General features: G+C 42.8%; 1 protein-coding gene across 1 annotated transcript in view; it reads left to right on the plus strand.

Annotated features, from left to right (window-relative positions):
* Window positions 1-23,416, plus strand: part of suclg2 (succinate-CoA ligase GDP-forming subunit beta) — a 107,868-nt gene that overhangs the window by 12,539 nt on the left and 71,913 nt on the right. Inside the window, exon 2 of the mRNA XM_078247916.1 lies at window positions 6,794-6,935. Within this exon, the coding sequence (XP_078104042.1) occupies window positions 6,794-6,935 (142 nt within the window). The remainder of the gene's footprint in view (window positions 1-6,793; window positions 6,936-23,416) is intronic.

Genomic DNA, 23,416 nt, shown 5'->3' on the forward strand with positions numbered 1-23,416 from the left:
CCTGTCTGGCTTCACTTCCATTGAAGAAACCAATGCGTTTTTTGACCTGCGATGTCAACCCTTTTCAATTTTTGAGTGACAGATTAACGAGCAGCACAGCATTGACTGGCTGCTGTTTATGGGTCTGATCAAAGGTGATTGCCTGCTTTGTAACCTTCCCCTGTAAATTAAGGCTTATGGCTCTAATACATTTCCAAGGGAGCCAGAACAAGTCTGTCAGATGGTGACTTTTTGACATTGTTCCACTCTCTCATAGTGATAAAGACAACTGCTTTAAATTAGCCCTAGGATATTGACTCCTTCAGTTTACCAGAAGGGCAAACGACGAAGTAGTGGCATGTCGTGAAACGACTTTGGAAAGTGCCACGATCAGACATCCCCTCACTGTGATGACACTTCTCACAACAAGTTTGGTTTGACTTTGTGCATGCTGCTCTCAACTAAAACATGAGACTACACAATTGTGTGCCTCTTTGGAGAAGCCCTGATGTTGCATGATGCTGTGCAGAATACCATGTGCACCAGTCAAAGAAGTGTTTTGGGAGTAGCGTCGACTATTCCAAGATTTTGTCCTTCAGTGCGACTTGTGGATCAGTACAGCTGCGACAAGGATTTAGCAATCTGATGCAGCTGCCGCCATAGCACTGTCTGTCCTCTGTGTCTGTCCTCGGGCACAGCCACTCTGAGTGCTCTGTGAAGAGAGCATCGCATGGTGACATGGTTAATTCAGCACATTTTAATGTTCCAAAGATTCTTTTGTTCTTTTTTACTTATGGCAACACAATTTAGTTTTATGAATTGTCTGTGAGTTGTTGTTTATAGGTTTGTTTTACTTTAACTTTACTTTTCTATCAACATTTTCCTCACCATTGTTTCCACCACATAGCTTGTTGTCAAGTTGTGTAATATGCTGCATTTCTTCATGTTTGTTTTTGTTGAACATTTTTACAGAATTATCCTGCACAAGAGATCCTTTTTTCTCTTCAATTCTTTTTTTCTTTTGTGTGTGAGTTCTGATTTTATGAAGACAATTGCCAAGACTACATTACTGTGAGTGTTTTAAAAACACAGTTCAGCCTACTAAATGTCCGCTTGAGGAGACAATATAGACACAGTATATTAAAACAATATATAGGACAGCTGAAGATGTGAAAGGGGAGGGGGGGGGGAATGACATGCAGCAAAGGGCCGCAGATCGGAGTCGAACCTGTGGCCGCTGCGACAAGGACTGAGCCTTTGTGCATGGGGCGCATGCTCTACCAGGTGAGCTATCCAGGCGCCCCGCAGTATATCAATTTGAGTCAGAATGGAAACATGTATGGGTTGCGTTATTTTTTAATTAACAGAAATTATATTTGCATGTATATGAATATATCATATATTTTGTATGATTTTTATCTCCATGTTTTCATTTTGATGGACTCGTATTGGAGCTCACACTGGCCAGCACTTCACTGTGTGAGTGTTCTCAAAGTTAGTCACTTTGATCAAAACATTAACCAAAAGCCACCATTAAGATCGGATTGAGAGTATGACTTTTTTTTGTGGCTCAAAAAGCACTTTTCTAAGAAAGAGTCGGTACCAACCTCGGCTACGGGGCATTTCCGTGACATTTTGTGATCATTCACTGAATGTCAAGACTCTTGCTGCAAGCCTGCTGAAAGCCAAATTCTTTCAGGGAATAAGTGCTTTCTCGGTGCCCAATTTTAATTTTGTAGTGAAGGTTTTTGCTGTGCTCGTGCATCAAAAGCGAAATGCAGTGTGAAATATAATGGAGACAATGAGAGGCTTTTTTATTGTAGTGGTGTCACATTAATACTGTATGTCTTCATACGTTTAGTGATGGCATGTTTTTACCTCCTGGAAATGAATATGTCCCTGACCTAAATGAAAGGCAGGTACATGTTTTGTGGGCCTTTTTGGAACCTGCCTCTGGTGTTTTGACAGTGGGCCAAATACTTTGTCAGAATGGCTGATTTGAACCGAAATTGGAACGCGGAAGGAGAAAGAGATCATAATAATAATAATAATACACTTGTTTTATATACTGCTTTTAAAAGGTAGTACTCAAAGGCACTTTACAAGGTCAACGGAAAAAAACAGTAACTGATCGGTAACAGGATCAGTTTAACAACAATAACAACTAGAGATACATATTAAAAGGTGCAGCAAAACGGCATAGAAACAGGATAAAAAAAATAAAAATAAATGGAAAACGGCTAAGTCCTTAGCCGCTTTAAAGGTATGGGTTTTGAGTGCGGTTTTGAAGTGAGCAAGTGATGTGGAAAGTCTGAGATCTTGGGGAAGAGAGTTCCAGAGGGAGGGGGCAGCAACTGAGAAGGCCCTGTCATCCCAGGTTCGGTGCTTAGGGCGGGTGAGAGGGGAAAGGAGGTCGGCATCTGTGGATCTGAGGTTGCGGGTGGGAGTATCAGTGCAGGAGGTCAGAGAGGTAGGAGGGGGCGAGGTTATTGAGAGCTTTGTAGGTGATGAGGATTTTGAACTGGATTCTGTGTCGGATGGGGAGCCAGTGGAGGTCTTGGAGGACTGGAGTGATGTGGTCTCTGGTGCTGGAGTGAGTGAGTAGACGGGCGGCTGAGTTTTGGATATATTGTAGTTTTTTTGAGGAATTTGGTGGGCGTGCCGTACAGAATGCTGTTGCAGTAGTCCAGTCGTGAAGTAATGAAAGAGTGTCTCAGCAGCTGAGAAGGAAAGGGAGGGACAAAGGCGGGCTGTGTGTGTGTGTGTGTGTGTGTGTGCGTGTGTGCGCGTGTGTGTGTGTGCGCGCGTGTGTGCGCGTGTGTGCGTGTGTGTGTGTGTGTGTGTGCCTGTCTCTCTGCAGCTAATCCGGCATACTACTGGACCCATCCGCCTAATATTTCTTGTGGACAATAGAGTCAGAATGAACTCCTCTTTGTTTGGGAGGGGAAAGAGAGATCACCTGGTGGAGATTTGCACTCTATTGAGTGCACTTTTCCAGTTATTAATGTGAATGCTTGCATTTCCAATTTCTACCTTGCCGTATTTTTTTCTATTTGTGTTCTATGGCATTAGTGCCACTGAGAGACTGTCTCTTTTGATTCGCAGAATGAAATAGACCTGTTCCTTAAATGTATTTTCTGCCATGTTTCTTATCATCTCCATAAATTAATAGAGACTATAGCTGTTTATTATTGTCTCTCCACTCCGACTCTCTGTTGCCACTGCGCCCCATCTCATCGCTTCGATGCACTTATGAGAAAGTTCTTGAGTGCTTTTGTGTGTAGAGGAGTTTGCTGTGAATATTTATGCCATTTAGGCCCCATGTTAGAGCATACACTTTGTGTGTGTGTGTGTGTGTGTGTGTGTGTGTGTTTTAAGAATAAGTAGAACAGTAGTTAGGACTGGGTAGGATTGTCTCTAGAGTGCTGATGATGATAATTACTGTAGAGAGAGGGTCTCAGGGGACTGCAGGCCAGCTGCCTGCCTTGCTGCCATTCGCCTCTTACTGTAATGCTTTCTTCCAGGGCAGATTATTCCTTTCCTGTCAAGACCTCAGTAGTGTCATGACTTGACTATCCGATAGCATTAAGCATGACTGGGAGTGACTGAAACCATAATTGTGGTCATGCTTAGTCTAAAGGTGACTTTGGAGCAGACACAATCCATTGATTTTCCAAATAAATCCAATAATTGGTGAAATACAGTACGTATGCAAGGTGAAATGTGCCCTGTGGTAAGTTCCCTAGCTAGCAAGCAAGTTAACTAGTGGGGAAAGGTACTTTTGAAAATTGAAGACGTTTTTACAATAAAGAAAGAGTTATAGTAAGTTATAAACTGTGTACTTTGTCGTTGGCTACTATCTGACTGAAATATCATACGAATATACAATGTATTCACTCCAGTAATATTTCCTTTGGCTCAGACAGCGTAGAAGTGTGGGCTGTACATGTGATGGGAGAATACACGCTGCATGTAGAGGGTTGTGATTTTACTGCAGGGTTTCCCGCAGCACTTTGCAGTTAAGGTGGCCGCCTAAACAACACACGCCTGCCGCCTTAACTACGCCGTCAAAAAAAAAAGTGAATGATCTAAATCTAATGAAGCAGAAATGCTTAATGTCAGATACCGTCCATAATAATTGGACTTTGGGTTAGATTTTTTTTACAGTTTTCAGTGGTTATAAGGAGCAATATGCCGTTTATTCACACTTAAAGGGATAAATCGCCATTTTCCTGTCGTGAGCGTCGTTGTTTGTGGGAGTTTGTCAACAAATGTGCGGGCAGAGACGGGGTAAGTGGACTTACCGGAGCGTTGGCATATGGCAGGCAGAGTGCATTTATATACTGTATGTATCTCTGTCCTGCTCTTCACATCAGTGAGGCTTTCTTCTCTTGTTTCAACAAAGTGAATACATGACAAAGTGACTGGAACTATCCATCAGTTCTCGCGCGTGGATTCTCAACGTCCCGGCTGTTGCCCGGTCTTTGAAACACAGCCGTCTGTTTTTTTTTTTCATCATTACACGCATTATGGTTAGTTAGCGTAGTTAAACAATACACACAGTGAAATTACGTGTCCTGTTTTTATTTCACGCATACTATCTGCTTTGAGTGAGTGAAGCTATGGACTGAGCTCTGTTATCTCAGAGCTGTTTGTTTTGGAGAAGAGTTGTCAGGCGAAGTGGAAGAGAGCGTGTCACGGAGGATAATGGGAGCCATGCGAGTAACAGTTATTGACGGCAAACCACACCCTACCACCTTAACTAACAAATTTTCTGCGGGAAACCCTGTACCGAATTCCTATTTAACGGGATGCTGGCAAATGATCTGTACATGTGACGGAAGAGTGCGCTGCTGAATGCAGCACATAGTTACAATACAATCAAATGGCCATACTTTAAACCAAAATATGCCATAAGACCTAGTATTGGTTTTTTTTAATTTGTATTTTCCCCTTAAATAAGTTCACTATTAGGGATGTCGTAGTCTACATCCATGATCTTCCACTTCCAGGATTGCTCCGTTGCCGCCGGAAATTTTGCCGTACAGTATGTCCTTCTCGGCTGGATGTCCGTTACTTTTTCGCTTTCTTTGTGTTGGAATTTTAAATTCTGGTCGATTTATGAGGACTATGGTTAACTGCTCCTCAGATCTAGGTAAATTCAGACAACTAGCTAGACTGTGTCCAATCTAGGGGTGTCACGATTCTCCAAATCCTCAATTTGATAACATTTTCTCTGTACACTAATTTCTCTCTGATTTGCTTTTTTGATTTGACTGTAAATCACTTAGTAACTGTTTTAAAATTGAGCTGAGATATATATATATATATATATATATATGTATATATATATATATTATGTATATATGTGTGTGTGTGTGTGTGTATATATATATGTGTGTATGTATGTATGTATGTATATATGTGTGTATATATATATGTGTGTATGTATGTATGTATGTATGTATATATATGTAAGTCATCCCCAGACAGTTGCAAAGTAAAAAAAACATCACTGGGTATCTCCATGCAGGCTGTATATAAAGGTATATTGTTGTTAGAGAGCCATCTTTGATACAAATTGTCTTTGTGTCAGGTACATTCTAAAAGGTGCCCTTAGTTCCTTTCCGTTCTCTGGTGTTTTGCCCTAGGTATCAGTCAGTGCCTGGGGTGACACCTCCAGCCCCACTTGACTTCTCGAGTAAGCAGCAGCTGTTATTTTGGGAAGTCTGCGTAGCTCTTTTTCCTCATCGTCTTCAATCCTCGTCTTTCTGGGTGACAGGGGAGCCATTTTAATTGATATATTGGTTTGTCCTAGTTGGTTTGTTTGGGAATGCTAAACGCAAATGTACATGATTGCTGCACCTTTCTCTATGAAGGTGTGCCCTAATTTTGGCAGGAATTGGAATTTACTTTTCTTGTCCTTTTAGACTATGGCAGTGGTTTTCAGGTCACATTATTGTCATCCACCGCGACCACTGGTTTTAGGATGTTCTCCAATGATTTTTGAGTCTGTATACTGCACGATTGTCCCTCTATCTAAGAGGTAGTGAATGTTTTCTGTATTCTTAACCTTAGGACTTTTCTGTCCATATCAGAGCCACTCTGGATCTGCCATAACCAATCGCTAACGTTTGGTCGTGAAGTATGTCATGCGCATGTGCAACAAGAGGTGAGACCGACAAGGCTTATATTTAGCATCAGCATGCTGAAAAACCATTTACATGCTCACTGAACATCATTTGTTTCAAGTCCTTGTTTTCATTTGACTTTAATGGCCTTTCTCTCCTTAACAACTCCCTGAAGATTTTCCTGTGAAAACATTTGCTTGCACACACACATGCCCATACGTGCAGGCATCCAGACACCCATGCACATACAGTAGTAGTGTGTGCTGCTGTGGAGGGATTGTAACTCTAATACAGCCTGTTTCTCCGTCACATCAAAAAGGCAATTTTCCTTTAATAGCAACAACAGCTGGAGCTGACACGGCCTGTGTCTGCTGATGGAGCAAACAGCTCCAGAGCTGCCCTGTAGCTTAGGCCCTGGTGTCCACCTCATTACAGCAAAAGGAGAGAGAGAGAGATTGTAGGAGGGGTGAGACGAGGAGGAGGATGTAGCCTGTGCACTCAGAGGCAGGTGTTAGACATGTTTTTGTGTTGTTGGAGAGATGTTGAGCTGAAGAGGAAATATTGTTAACATTAGGCTTAATAGAACACTCAAGATCGGTACCTTTTTTTTATGCCACTGTGTTACCTATCTTACAAGTCACACTTACTTATTCTGCCTCCCTCCTTCGCTTCCTCCCCTCCAGTGCACCTGGTTGAGTCCCAGGAGATGGCTGAATCTGCAAGAGTACCAGAGCAAGAAGCTGATGCAAGAGAGTGGCGTGGCTGTCCAACGCTTCTACGTTGCCGACACAGCTTCTGAGGCCTTGGAGGCTGCAAAGAGACTCAGTAAGTAGATGGGACACACACGCACGCACGCACAAACGCACGCACACACTCACACAGTTTAGATTCTCTGCCCGAGCCCGAACTTGACCCAGGTCCTTGATCAAGCATTTGTGTTTTTTTAATCATTACTTTATTAGCCTAATTGGGTGGGGAGAAAGCTATGCCATAATCAGAAATATTATATATATTTTTAGTAGGGCTGTCAGCATTAACGCGTTAATCGCGATGCGATTAAGGGCCGGGCATAACGCTAAAAAAATGTTTAAATCACATTAATCGCATGCCGCCATTTATTAATTTATTTTACACTTCACTCGGCTTCGCATCGTGCCTAACAGGCTACTATTTTGACCCTTCGCCGCACCTTTACTTATCATCAAGCTGCCATACTTCCTCGTAACACATCCTACTGCTGCAGGCTTTTTATTTTCCAAAACTCCTGGACAGCTCATTAGACAAGTCGAAAGCCACATGCACATTGTGTAAAGCCGAATTAAGATATCACCGAAGCACGTCAAGCTTGAGCTACCACCTACGAGCTAAGCATAGTACAGTTAACGTGACTGGAGAGTGCTACTAGTCGCTGACCTGTTGATGAAACCAAATCCCGAAACGGGTGGCAATTAACTGCAGACCTGTCAGCATCGTAGAAGACTCGGGTCTTAAAGACGTACTACGGTTGGCATATTCTGACCCGTCTTATACATTGCCGTCGAGGGGGACGGTAGTTTTCAAGCATACACAGCCTGTACGACACGGAGAAAGCAGCCCAACTGGAACTGCTGCAAGGGGCTGCAAACGCCGTCTCATTAACCGTCAGTGAGTAATCAACATTATTTAGTTAGTTACTAAACACTATATTGAATCTGGTAAGGATAGGGATTTTTAGTTCTTTAGTTAGATACTTGGAGGAATTGTGCAATAATGACAGATTCACACGTTTCTTTTGTTTACAGTAAATAAATAATAAACAAATACAAATCCTAAAGTCAAGTTCATAAAGTAACTTTCTTTGCATTCATTTGATTCCCAGTCAAGATCCACTGGTAAGAATTGCTTTCCATTGTTAATATGTACTTAAAAACAGTTCTGAAATGCAAAATAATAGAATTTTAATCGTGATAAAACATGCGATTAACTATAGAAATTCAGCGATTAATCGCGATTAAAATTAATCGTTTGACAGCCCTAATTTTTAGGCAACAAATGTGTACAAAGTTGCACAAGTTAGCTACAAAGTTACTGTACAAAATGCAACATGTGTTATGTGCATTCGGATCCATTTGCGATCCATTCCATTCTGAATAAACAAACAACGCAGTTTTCATTCTTCGTCCTTGTTGCATTATTCATTAAGATAATTCTTTAAGATAATAAACAGCTTTCTGTAGTTCAAACTACTCTGAATTGTAGTTGAGAACGTCAGTTCTAACGGCCCACGTATTAAAAAATTGTTGGGTTTAAATCGGGCTTGGGCTCATAATTACAGTTAATGTGTCGGGCCAGGCCGGGCTCGGACACAACGTGCACGGGCTCGGGTAGGGTCGTGCTTGATTTTTTTTTTTGGGCCCGATCTAAGCTTTAACTCACACTCATGAGCCATGCAGTTCACCCATGTCCACTCGACCACAGAGAAAGGAGCAACCTGCATTCTAGGGTTGGGTGTTGTTTTAAAATGTTTTTGTACTGGTGTCAATAAGATATCTGAGTTGAGGTACAGATAATTAAAATCATATCTTTCCTCGATACTCTGAGGGATATTTTGAGGAAATTCAGTTTTCTTTGAATCCCTTTAACACAACAAGCCAAACTTGAAACGGCAGTGTTTTTAATGTTGTATGAACACAAGCAGCGAGGCCCTACACAAACCAAAATATTGCAAAATTGGCAAACCTATGACTTAAATGAGGAAATATCTGATCAAAGAATTAAGTAAACGCAATCCTGAAAAGCATTCAATGCTAACTTTGGGTACTTCGCACCCGATGCAGTGTCAAACACATTTGGGTTGGTCAGTATTGAGGTTCGATTCTCAGCTGTATTTCAGCAGGGTTGATTTGAGATAAGCTATGTGATAAATAAACTGATATGTCTGTGTGTTAGTTAGGGGCACCCGGTCATACGCCTTCTCCAGATCCACAAAACACATGTAGACTGGTTGGGCATACTCCCAGGCTCCCTCCAGGATCCTTGCGAGAGTAAAGATCTGGTCCGTTGTTCCACGACCAGGACGGAATCCGCATTGTTCCTCTTCAACCTGAGATTCGACTATCGACCGAACCCTCCTTTCCAGCACCTTGGAGTAGACTTTACCGGGGAGGCTGAGAAGTGTGATACCCCTGTAATTGGCACACACCCTCTGGTCCCCCTTTTTAAAAAGGGGAACCACCACCCCGGTCTGCCACTCCTTAGGCACCGTCCCAGACTTCCACGCAATGTTGAAGAGGCGTGTCAACCAAGACAACCCTCCACACCCAGAGCTTTAAGCATTTCTGGACGGATCTCATCAATTCCTGGGGCTTTGCCACTGTGGAGTTGTTTAACTACCTCAGCAACCTCCACCAGGGAAATTGATGCCAATCCCCTCATCCTCCAGCTCTGCCTCTACCATAGAGGGCGATTAGTCGGATTTAGGAGTTCCTCAAAGTACTCCTTCCACCGCTCTATTACCTCCTCAGTTGAGGTCAACAGCGTCCCCATCCTTACTGTACACAGCTTGGATGGTTCACCGCTTCCCTCCTGAGGTGGCGAACGGTTTTCCAGAAGTACCTTGGTGCCGACCGAAAGTCCTTCTCCATGTCTTCTCCGAACTTCTCCCACACACGCTGCTTTGCCTCTTTCACGGCAGAGGCTGCAGCCCTTCGGGCCCTTCGGTACCTTGCAACTGCCTCTGGAGTCGTCTGGGATAACATATCCCGGAAAGACTCCTTCTTCAGTCGGACGGCTTCCTGACCACCGGTGTCCACCACGGTGTTCGTGGGTTACCGCCCTTGAGGCACCTAAGACCCTAAGACCACAGCCCTCACCGCAGCTTCAGCAATGGAAACTTTGAACATTGTCTACTGGGTTCAATGCCCCCAGCCTCCACAGGGATGCACGAAAAGCTCCGCCGGAGGTGTGAGTTGAAAGTCTGTCGGACAGGGCCTCCTCCAGACGTTCCCAATTTACCCGCACTACCCGCTACCAGGTCTGTCCAGAGTCTTCCCCCACCCCCTGACCCAACTCACCACCAGATGGTGATCGGTTGACAGCTCCGCCCCTCTCTTCACCCGAGTGTCCAAAACATATGGCCTCAGATCAGATGAAACGATTATAAAATCGATCATTGACCTTTGGCCTAGGGTGCTCTGGTACCAAGTACACTTATGAGCATCCCTATGTTCGAACATGGTGTTCGTTATAGACAATCCATGACTAGCACAGAAGTCCAACAACAAACAACCACTCTGGTTTAGATCAGGGAGGCCGTTCCTCCCAATCACGCCTCTCCATGTGTCTCCATCATTACCCACGTGCGCGTTGAAGTCCCCCAGCAGAACTATGGAGTCCCCGACTGGAGCCCCATGCAGGACTCCACTCAAGGTCTCCAAGAAGGCCGAATACTCTGAACTCTTGTTTGGTGCATATGCAGTTTTGCCCCCCACAACCCGCAGGCGTAGGGAGGCGACCCTCTCGTCCACCGGGTTAAACTCCAACGTAGCAGCGCTCAGCCGGGGGCTTGTGAGTATCCCCACACCCGCCCGGCGCCTCACACCCTGGGCAACTCCGGAGAAGAAAAGAGTCCAACCCCTATCCAGGAGTATGGTTCCAGAACCAAGACTGTGCGTAGAGGTAAGGCCCACCAGATCTAACCGCCCGCACAAGTTCCGGCTCCTTCCCCCACAGAGAGGTGACATTCCACGTCCCCAGAGCCAGCCTCTGCTGCCCGGGTCTGGTCCGTCGAGGCCCCTGACCTTCACTGCCACCCATGTGGCAGCGCACCCGACCCCAGCGGTTCCTCCCACAGGTGGTGGGCCCATGGGATGGAGGGATGTCCGCCACGTAGCTTTTTCGGGCTGTGCCCGACCGGGCTCCGTGGCAAACCCGGCCACCAGACGCTCGCTGACGAGCCCTCCATCTGGGCCTGGCTCCAGACGGGGGCCCCGGGCTTCCTCCGGGCAGGGTCACTTCATCCCTTCCTCGATTTTTCATAGGATTTTTGAACCATTCTTTGTCTGGCCCCTCACCTGAGACCACTTTGCCTTGGGAGACCCTACCAGGAGCACAAAGCTCCAGACAACACAGCCCTCAGGTTCATAGGGACACACAAACCTCTCCACCACGATAAGGTGATGGTTCCCGGAGAAGCTTTTATTTCAAAGTATTTAGAAATGTCATGTTTGCTAAGTTTTAGGGCTTTGTAAACTGTTGTAATTACGTGTAATTGTACTGCTACACACTGTGAAACCTTAACAGTCCTATTTGTGTTGCGTGGCTCTGCAGACCTGCTAAAGGACGTGCAAATAGCTGTGGTTAATCAGGGTTGAAGTTTTATCAAGTTTAATCTTGTCTTTATGCTGTTTGCTCATGTACGGAAGCCTGTGTTTTTTAAGCTTAGTGGCTGTGCCTGCTCAGTTTTTCATCACACACTCATCCGCGCTAATTTGTTTCACAACCTCTCGTGTTCAGTTTCTCACGTTTTGCATGTTCTTTTGTTTTTCCTTTTTTTTTTATTTCAATGTATTTTTCATTTTTGGTTACAATTTGGATTATTGCCCCCACACACTACCACAATGACTGGAACTCTAATGTTATTCTTGTAACACAAATCTTCACAAATACATTATACTCACATGACCAAATATAGTTTAACACACATTTGTATGTACCCACACATAGCTTTCTCTTCTATGCTCTACCTTCCCTGTTCTACTTTCACACACCAAACTGCCTAAGACATAAAGTGTATATTTCCACCTTCAACTTTATATTTTATTCAGCGTCCTCTCCAACTACAGCAGTGGCTTTTTGATGCATCCATGTTTGGTTGTCAGCCAGCGAGGTGCCGCTATCGCTGCCTTGGGGCTCCTGCGCCCGGGGCGCTGCTTTTCAGTGGCCCTGGTTACGATGAGGACAGAGAGAAACTGAATTGGAGGAAGAGGACATAGATTTTAATGACAGTACCTATCGTGCTTGGTAGGGGAAGAAATGGTGAGGCAGAAAACTCAGATCGAAGGAGTTAGAAGGGAACAGACAGCTTAATAAAATCCAGGCCAGACTCGAGGGTTGATTATAACTCAGGATTTGCCGTGCTTTTTTAGATGCTAACAAATTAAATAATTAGCATTCGTCCATAGTAATGACCCGGATCACAGTTTTCAGCGGTGATCCAGAATGAAAATCTGCAGAATATAGCTGACTGTTTCTGCTCGTGTTGGAAATGTGTTAACATTTTGAGTTTCATTTGATTTTTTTTTTTTGATTTTTTTTAATCTGCGGAAGATTCCGTGTGGCCCTGTAGTTATGGGGCTGTTTTTTCCTGTCAAGTGAAAACTGGCAAAATTGCACGTTTGGGTTATTCTAAAATATATTTTAGGACATCTCTATGTTGAACTGCAATGTGCAGAGGGAAATGAACGTTATCCAAATGGTCATTGGAAGTGATTTATCACTGTCCACTTTAGTAGAGGTAATTAGTTCAGAAATGTTTTTATTGGTTTCTGCAACTAATATTTCAAGCTCAGTAGCAGATAACTTGCACTTTCTTTTGCTCTCTATTACTTTCCAGTAATTGAAAAGACACATGTTAAATAACCTACCATCAGTTATTAAGTAGCAGCAGTGCATTCAAATGAACTTGTGTTAGTAAATTCCCAGCTAAATTGAAAACCTGCGCCAACGTTAATTGTTGCAGCTCTGGCAGTAAATTGCTTACTTTGCATCGCAGCTGGATTCTCGCGATATCACGCGAGAATCGCGGGATGACATCACATCAAAATCAATCTCGTCCGGCTTCAAGTAATGCATTTATGTCCGAAGAGCAGCGGTCCGAACCAATCAGGGTCCGTTGAGGAGCTACTGGCGGCTACGGGCGTGGTTTAGATGTGTGACGGCCGTGACTGTTGGTTCAAAACAACAATGGTGGACATGATAGATAGATAGATAGATAGATAGATAGATGGTTCATCCAATTCCCTGCCAGGTATTTTTGAAAGTGCCTGGCTTTTTCCTATGATTTCCAATGATGGCTTCTCAGATAGTTCTGTGTACAAACCATCTGGCACGTCAGGTTAGTAAATTGCGGTTGGCTCAGTAAATCAACCCCTTTATTCCCACAACTTCAGAGCTGCTTTATCTTCTCATCTCCATTTATGCACTAAGCTTTTGTCAGTGTCCTAGTATGTTTGTGTGTTGCTCACACTTAGCGTATCCTGTGACTATAGCTGGCTCACTATTAAGCATGCAAGTGAGCATCTACTGACGGTTCATTTATTCAGATACACACTGTGTCTTTTCATGCTCTCACATGAATGTGTACGGCTCACTCTTGGGCCATGTTAGGTCATACATGAATGTGATAGGGAATGAGAGAAAGGTGGAGATCAGTAGCCTCTTTAGTTAAGATCTGTTGGGCTGAAATGCAAACTGAGACTGTCAAGCTCTGCCTACTAGGAGGTGAGGGGGAGGCCGGGTGTGAAGCCAGCCCTGGATGGAGCTCCGTTTCATGGCTTTCCAGCGTAGAGGACACAGAATATGGCTGTTTACAGGGGATATGGATGGTTGGGGTATCTGAGCTGACCAGGAGCGACTCAAATGGATTTCTGTGTGGTGCTGATATCCTGCTGTGAGCCCCTGGCATCTCTCATACACAAAAGAATGAACCAGTCAAGCATGGAAGCACAGACAGGGATGAATGAAATGCGTAGGGTAAACTTGTCCATGTGAAACACAGACACTCACATACACATGCACACCAACCAGTATTCTCCTCCGCTACACTCACTTAACGAATGAAGTGGTTAAGTTGACGGTTCAATTGCAGCTATGCTATATAGAACCTCTTCTCACTCCTCTCGTGTAATGTAGAGTGGTCCAACTCTCCTAAAGTGGACACAGATTGATTTGCTCTATTATCGCTGAGGACAAATAGCTTAAAATCTTTCTCCTTCTTTATCAAAACATGAAAAAAATATCCGACATGGACCATTGATTCCCTTTAACTTGAATGACAACTCAGGGGAGAGTTTATATTGTGGCAGATGGGGGAATCACAACCAGCTAATGACTCATGGAAAGCAGGGCCCCATACTGGGTGAGCCATGCAGTGAGGTATCAGAAAGTCAAAAGTTTTTATAATGTGTGCTCCACCGGGACGCTGGCAGAATGGCACTCTTAACTCTTGCTGTCTGTCTAAAACCAATGACCCAGATCCTCTAGTCTCATACCCAAGCTTGTGTGAGAAAGTGAGAAAGACGGCCCAAGGACCAAGCTGTCTTTTTGAAACAAAAAAACGTTAGGACCTTGAAGTTACATAGCATGGCTTTAATGTCTAGATGTTTTGATTGAAAGTGTTTTAATAGTCTTTTCTTTTTTGTTAAGTTAAGGACATTTACTGTCTCTCAACAGATTTTAGGCATTCAGGTATCCAGTCCTTGTCTTGTTATAGAGCAAAGACGATAATAATTTATGTGCTATGGTCTTCAGCGCTATATGGGGCAAGTACAAGTAAATGTCTCTCTGTCGGAATCAATAACTGATGTTTGCAGTGTGATGCTACTAAGAAAGCAGTGAACCTTCAGCAGCACTTCCAGTTCCGTGCTTGCTAAAATGTGACCTAAAAGAGGTCAGAAAAATGCAGCTACACGTTTGTTGTATTAACTCAAAACGAATTTGTTACCACATTTTACTCAGTGCTTCATCAGCCTCATGAAACAACCAAGAACTTTAGAGGGCAAGTAAGAAGGCATTTAACCAAGAGTACCTTAGATCACACACTCATACACAGTACCCATTAGTGTAAACGTTTCAAGTTTATTTTTCATATATGGATTAACACAGGGTCTATGGTACAATTAAATGTCTTTGGCAAGGAAACAGGTCAGCTCAGCAAAAAAAAAAAAAAAAACACTAGTTGCTGTAATACAAAGTAAGAGAACTAGTCATATATAAGATAAAATAGGATAAAATTGCAATAATAAGATAATGTGACAATTATAAGATAAAAAGCATGTCATTAGATGGACAAATACAAAATATACTTAAAGTTTGAGTAAAGTCACACGTCAATCCATCTCAATGAGAAAACAAATGTTAAGCCCTCTGTGGAGCAATACATGCACATCTCATGATGCAAGTGCATACCTTCCTTGAGGTGTGCAAGAGGGTAATACTGTTTGGGAAATGGAGCAGGAACTTCTTCCAGTAAATCGCCTGAAAGAGTTTCTGACATTTCATGCGTTGGTACTTGGTATTCATCAAATAACGCCATATGTGAAAATCTTGTGCGTATATGGATTTGGAAAAGGTTGTCTTCTTTGGCAGATCCCCTTCTGCATTGCCTAAATATGTTATCGATAACTGTATAAAGCTTCAGTCAATGCAAGACTGAATTGCCTTTCCTTTTGTAGTGATGTGAGCACACTCATATATGAGATTTATCACAAAGACCTGGTTGCTATCTAACGAAATCTCACAGCAAGTCCAGTAATGAATACAGATTTCGTCTTTGCTTTTAAGCGCATATGCACAGCCTTGCACATGCACACAAATATACACATACCTGTGCTCTGCTACAGCCAAAGAGAATGTGATTATGCAGTCCGCTTTGTGTGTCGCCACTCGCTTGACAGATGCATCTGTTGAGCAAATCTTGATGGATTTTCAGTCTGAATTTTAAATCAAAACCACATTTTCCCTCCTTTCTCTGCTGCAAGAGCCCTTCATGTCTGTCATGCCTCCTGCCTCCCCCAGCAATCATTCATTGACAAAGCGGCGATGGAAGAAAACATTGCTGTGGATTCTTATCTTCACCGCATGTTGAGCCTGTGTGATGAATGGGAGCAACATATACTCGTGTATGTGTACACCTCATATCAGATGAGTTTGGAATATGTTGTGCTCTTTTAGAGTTGACATCTTCCTGACTTTTCATTTGACAAATTGTGTTGCATTCACATTTTCTGTATGTTTTTTGGTTCTCTTCTCTCTGTCTTGTGTTCAGTTTTTAAAGTTAGGCCGGCCACACACTGGCCGCGTGGCGTGAGCGTGTCAGCTGCGTGGCGTGTCCGTTTTTACTTTGGCTCCCATGTTAACAGGTTAGAGCTTGCACACTGCCTGCGTGACACACACGTCTCAGGCGCGGCTCGAAAACGGGTGCATGCTAGAAATAGGACCGACGCCTATTTTTCATGTGACGCGCAAGCGCGTTGGAAGCGTTTCCAGGCAAAATAGAATAGGAAAAGATGTTTATACGTCATTTTGACACAAATACATATTAATAAATGACATGTTGATGTTTGAACGTCTCCAGGTTTTGATATAAATGCAGATATGAATGTAATAAAACAAAATATAGATTTTTAAAATATTGCACCTGTCAATACAGAGCGAAATATTCTGTAGCCTATTTTGCCGTCAATACTGCTGACGTTGTCTTTGCTGTAATCAAATCAGTATATATTTATGTTTAACATGAAGTAGGTAATGCTGCTTGAGTGCAGTAAATCAACGGGAAACATACATGTGTACAGAGAAGGCTAGCAGCAGCAGCGCCGCATCAGACACGTTTCTGGTGTGCAAAGACATAGAAAAATCCAGGCAGCCTCCACGCAGCGGCCAGTGTGTGGTCAGCCTCACCTTAATTTCTCTTGCTCCCCGTTCACCTCAGTCTACCTCTGCTTGTATTCTTCACTTTCTTCTTAGCACAGCCTCACTACCAGAATGAAGATTAACAGAGGTGGGAAGCATTTTAATTTATTTCACTCTGCTATGAATATTCAGTGTAAACAGAGCAGTTTTTATGCATGGCTGTCAAATCTCATGTGTGCTTATTAGAGGGATAGTTAGTTTGATATGTTGGCTTACTGAATAATAGCGAACTACTTTGACATAAGCCAACTCATTGATGAGGCAGGTGTGTCTGTGAAAGATTTGGTTATGCTTGTGCTTTTTGTGATGGTGTATGAGTGAGAGGGAAAGAACGATATGTAAGTGATCTAATAGACTGACAAATGCGTCCCCATCAGTTTCTATCTGCCAAGCACTCCTGTCTTAAGTTGGCATGGTTGAAAGCACTAGTTGGCTGAGGTAAAACTCAGTTCCTGCGTTGACAACACAATATTTTGTTGGCCATTCTATATATTAGGGCTGTCAATCGATTACAATATTGAATCGCCATTAATCGCGTAATTGTCCATAGTTAACAAGCATTAATTGCAAATGAACATGTTTTTATCTGCTCTAAATGTACTTTTAAAAGGGATGTTTTTCAAGTTTTTAATGCTCTTATTAACATTGGAGCGGATAAATATGCTTGCTTTACGGAAATGTTTATTATTATTGCAGCAATCCAAAACAATGACAAATACTGACTACAATAGGCTCCAGAATAACTTCAAAGGTACTGGATGCTCAAACATGTGCTGAAAGCATAATATGGCAAACTCAAGCCCATCAAGCAACAACAGATGGGCATATTAACCTGAGTGTAACATTACTTGGTAATACTAACACAATGTATAGTCCCACTTTACACTTGTAAAGGTTAGTTGGACTCCCTGCATTACAGCAACAGGCACATTGTACAAGTTGGTCAGCTAAATGTAACAATATGATTGTGTTTAAACTTTAACCTTACATGTGTGAAAATATAGACTCACAAAAACATCCCATTATACTAAGTTGGTTCAAAAATGAGCGATACAAAAAAATAAATTAAAACAAAAGTGTGAGAGAAACTGTGATGGCTCAGTGGAGGCAATGTGCAACGCAAGGCATATGCTCGAACGGGAGTTGCCTAGCCGCTGCAATCATGTTGCATGCACTGTCAGTGTTCAGTGTGCTGACTTTATGTTCAATGTCCCACTGTCTGGCTACTTGCAGAAAGTGCTCAGCGCACACGTCAGCAAAATGCCTCTCCTCTTCATAATAGTCAAAGCATGCGACCAAAGTTCCCACTGTGCGTCAAAATAATGTGCTGTCACGCCGAGGTAACTGTGATTAGTAAAGGTGAGTGCAGCGCATAGATGCAGCTCCGCTTCCTGATTTCCCAAACTACGGAGCGAGCGGAGGCCTAAATAACAGAACTGCGTGTGTTAATCGGGCGCCAAAATATAAGTTTCATATAAGAATGAAAGAGGGAGGTTGTGTTCACACGGAACAACAAGTCTCCCCATGCCGGAACACTTGTAGGAAGTAGGAATATTGTCTTTTTCGGAATAAGGGCAAAAACCAGAATGTTTTGTGCATGTAAACGTAGTCAGTGAGGCTTACCCTGTGACTCCGATGATGTGTAAATAAAAGTATCTCAAGGCCAAGGACACTGTTGTTGTGTGCACCTTTTAAAGTGATTGTTTTTAGACTGCTCATTTAGTTGTCTGCTCTCTGTGGCAGCTCAGACCTCTCTGCCTCTGGCCTGTGAACTGCAAATTAAGACTGATCTCATTGTAAACCAGGAGCTAGCATCTTTCTACACAATACTGGCTTAAAGTTTATTGTGCCATGTCTAATGTTCGTGTTACTGCCAGTCTGCTTAGGGAGACCTACGCATTAAGTCGTTAGTTTCAGACAGTGCATGCATTAAATGGAGAGTAAATGCCTATGCAGGCTTATAGATTAAAGTATCTTGTATATTATGTTGGACATGCAGCCAGCTTCTGACACCATCACCAACCTTATTGGAACCATCCTAGTGTGTGGTGGGTTTTGGTGTAGTTCAACGTTGAATTCTGAGTCCAATACATGTATGATATCAGTACACATTTGGTATGGGTTCCCCATTGTGCACTGAGGTGCAGAAGAGACTCCATGCACCGCAGCCTCTGCTGGATGGACTCCCAGACACGTCCACTGTGTTTCCCCGTCACTAACGGTGTAAATAGACATGGGATATACCAAACACAGAGCCAGGGCATGTTGGAAGGACCCAGTGGCATAAAGAGCCAGGGCAGCTGTAACTGTGAGAGCAACTGGGAGGACAGACAGGAAGTGCCCAGCCATAATATCATGCATGGTTCTGCTTTGATCTGCAGGAGAAGGTATGCATTTTTCCTTACTACAGGTAGTGTAACAAAGTTCATGGCCGGTATTGTATCTGCACTTCAGTGTACTGCAGTTGGAGTTCTCTTTTAATTACAGCTGTATGAAGAGAGAGAGGGGGAAATGCAGCAAAGGGCCGCAGGTCAGAATTGAACCCGCGGCCGCTGTGGCGAGGACTGAGCCTCAGTACATGGGATGCCCGCTCTACCAGGTGAGCCACCCAGGCTCCCCAAAAAGGTTATATATTTAAAAGTAAACTGTATGCACTAATTACATATAATGAATGTGTGCAATTTGTAAAAAATGGTTACTTATGACTTATGTATTTATCACATTTTCAGTTCTCTGGTGATGCATTAGAATGGTTTATTAGTAAGGGTGTGAAATGTGACATAAGTAAAGGCATAACACAGATGCTCACACTTGGTGTGCCTCCACATTTATTTTGCTGGTGATATTAACGGTTACACTTTCTCTGGTAGGGTGCAGAGAAGCATTTACACCTCCGACCTGGTGCCTGGTGCTGGTTTATGAGATCATCTTTAGACTACCATATACATGGTGTCTAGCCTGTACCATCTGTCATAGAAACACTCTTCCCCCACATGGGTATCACCATGTGGGGGAAGTCCTCCCTCATACTCCCCTCTCCCCCAACCTCTCTGTCCTATGTGTCAGTGAAGATGCTGTGCTATGCTTTCTCAGTTTATTTAGCCACTTCTGCTTTCGTTTAATGTGCTTTTTCTAGGGATGCTAATTAGGGGCCAAGCAGCAAAGCTGCATGGACCCTATTGTAGTTGCCTGTATTATTATTATTCCTCTTCCTAAGAAATCCATGTTCCCATGCATGAAAACTCACCAAACTTTGCACACGAGTCCAGTCCTATGCAAAACACAATCGGTAAGATTTGTGTGCTATAGTCCTGATGGTGGCGCTACAACAGCCATTTAAAATTCTAAACTTTAAAAATTCATAACAAATCAGCCGTACATACTACAACTTCACAACTTACGCCAAACTGTAGCCTCAATAGATAAGAAACTGTACTGTGCTTTTACCTAGTGGCAATTTTTAAGTCCATCACTCTACTTTTTGCAAAAACAATTGACACCAAATTTGGGCAACTTCATCTCCAGACTGTCCTCCACACAGTTAAAACGTTTTACTGCATACAATAGTGTAAACAAATACTGCAATTTCTTCCAAACTAAATCTTTGATGTTCATGGAAAACATTCACAACATCCAAAGATCACTGTAGATTTAGTGTGCAACATTTCAGAATTTTATCTCAAAAAGTGAATACATAAAAATTGAATTGTGTCCTCATCTATGCATAGCAGTCAATGCAAAATAGAGCATCTTTAAACATCAGTTTGGCATTTATTGATCCTTGTGAAAATAAATTACAGGCATCTCTATGTTGTCTTAACCAAATACACAAATTCTCAGAATTTTCTATTAAGAAATACAATATATATATATATACAAATATTTTTACAGTAGCTTAAAATTCTGCATTTTCATGCAAGCCTGCTCCTTGTCTACTAGGCATTGCGATGCCACTTGTGACATCACCCAGATAATAGCTCCCTGAGATCTGAGCCTGCCTACGGCCTCAACGGGTCTGAGTTCGAGCACCTGGTGTTGCAAGATGATCATAAATGTATCTAATCAGGCATTGTGCTGTGGACAACTGCCATGCATATTTTAAATGTGTGTCTGCATTAACACACCTGATTCTGATTAACAATCAGTCCAGGTGCAGTTTAGGAAAATCATGTTATAAAATAAAATATAGCTCAAATAGCTAGAGGAGTCATCACCTGGACAGTAGCTCACTTACATAGATCAGCATTTGCCTTTGATTTAGCTTTAATTTAGAAAGAAAATTTTTGTTCAGACATTTTAATAATGTGAGTGAAAAAAGGAAAGTCACAGCTGTACTATACCACCTATGGACACACATGGGACCTGCTTCCTTTTCACAATGGACAGACAAATATATCTTACTTTCAAACATGGTTAAAACATGGAAAATGGTCAGACCTCTCCTCACTGCGCATCCCCTCCCTTCTCATTCACAGTACCCACTAGAGCCGCCTCGTGCGCTTCAACTCTTCAAGCGCCTTTTAAGACCACTTTCATCTTCCCCCTTCAGAAAATGAGGCAGAGTCTCTGGTGAAAAGCGCTGACAGTAGCAGTTAGTGCTGTGTCGAGTTGGCTCAACCACGGCCCTTTCACTTTTGTCTTTGTCTGAAGTAGTGTGGGATAAGACGACCCTCTTAGAGCTTTGTGCGTATGTACTCCAGCTGGAACTCATGTCGTGTTCTCTTCTCGTCGGTCTACTGGACAGAGGCCACTGAGGCAGCTGCTCATCTATTAATCTTAAAAATGTGTTCTTGAACTTCAAAAGAATATGCGGCCTCAGTATTATGGGATATTGCACTTGTATTGTTGCCATCTTCATGCTCTTACTGCCAGCCATGTAATTTCCATTAGCGCGCGGTAACCATTGCCACCTCCGCTGTTCCCAATGTAAACACGGCGGTAGCCCGGCTATGATGGCAACAATGACAAAGAAGAAAGAGGGTCTGTTTAATGATCGTTTTAAATTGGTGAACCTGAGTTATCGTGGGAGGGGAAGGTAACTGGAAATATGAGGCCCAATGGGCTGTGTTTATATGTTGTTGAGTTATAGAACTGTGCGAGACAAGATAAGTTAGCTAGCTCTTTTTATAATAAGTTTACTTGCAACAGTCCCAGTCGTCATGTCAGAGTAAGACGAGAAAATCTAAGTCAAACTTTATAAACAGAATATACTAAACTAAGAAAACTTGGTTGGCTCTGGTTTTCCAGTGGACATTTTAGGTCCGAGACACTCTTATGATGCATCATGCAATGCTGCTTGCAGTCATTAACAGACATTTAAAGCATGTGTAGCTACTGTAAATTTGTGTCATCTGTACACTGAATATGTGTAGTTTACAGAAGACCAAAGTTAAATAATTATAGAATAATAGATTGTTAAACTCCCATAGCTGTTCTTGTTCATTTGTGTGGGATATTTAGCAAGTATACTACCTATACACGCATAAGACTGATTTGCGTTGTGCACACTAATAAAAGAAAATCACTTGACAAATGGGCAACCATTAACCATGCTGCTGCTGTTTATGTGGCAAGAGTTTGAAACAAGTCGGGGCCAATTATGTTACTAATTTCTAAGTAAATGGGATGAGGGCCATTTACATAGCTATTAACTGGTAATGTCAAATCAAAATAACATTGCTCTTTCTTCTGCATTTTACCCACCTTTGTCTTCTCCTTTGCTTTAGTCCCTCTTTTTTTTAGCAATCTTGCCTGATATCTCTTTTCTGCTCCCTCAGATTTGTTCATTCACTCACTTTTTGTCTTTTATTCTTGATCTCCTCCTTCTCTAGTAATTACTGGCTGTGTTGCTTTGTTTTTGTCTGTAGTGCTTAACACCCCCCCCAATTTATACCCCACCCTACTGTAAAATAAACGCAGTACCTCAGTGTCCTTGTTTGCCACTTTGATCACATTGTAGGAGAACTAAATGAGTACAGGGACAGGAGCTGGAGTGAGCTGTAGGTATCTTTGTCTCACCACCCCGCTCCCTGCAGGGCACCCGTTGATGGACGGATAAGCTCTCGTCCCTTCAGAGGGCTGGTCTGTCACACAGGAAGACGGATGTTATCCTGCAGTTTTCCTGTCTCCAGTACCTGCCAAGATAACACACACCCAATGGGGAAAGAGGATGAGGAAGGGCTGGTTTGAAACATAAGGTTATTAACATGGGCACAGCGGCCTTCTGACGGACACTGCACCAGCTTCATTCAGAAACACATTGTAGGTTGTATGATAACTGCAATCACATCGTTTTCGTTTTAGGAATCTGCACAAAACACCCTGAAGCACATAGACAATACAGGAGCTCAAACACAGACACCTGGCCTATCCAAGGACCTGTTGTCATCCCATACTGTTCATTAGCTGGCTCTTAGGTCTCTCGTTAGGTAAAAAAAAAGCCATGCATCCGAAATTGTCTTAACAGCTGTAAATAGGCTTTGCAGGGTAAAGCACCCTGTCTCTCAAAGAGCTGATTTCTGTAAGCAGCTTAGTGTTTCCACCTCCTCATTACGCACCCTAACCTATTCATGTTATGGGTGAGACGTGGAATTATTTCTCACACATCCCCTCTATCGTATTAGGATGATACTAAT

The sequence above is a fragment of the Sander vitreus genome, chromosome 4 (assembly GCF_031162955.1).
Source record: "Sander vitreus isolate 19-12246 chromosome 4, sanVit1, whole genome shotgun sequence".
Lineage (NCBI taxonomy): Eukaryota > Metazoa > Chordata > Actinopteri > Perciformes > Percidae > Sander > Sander vitreus.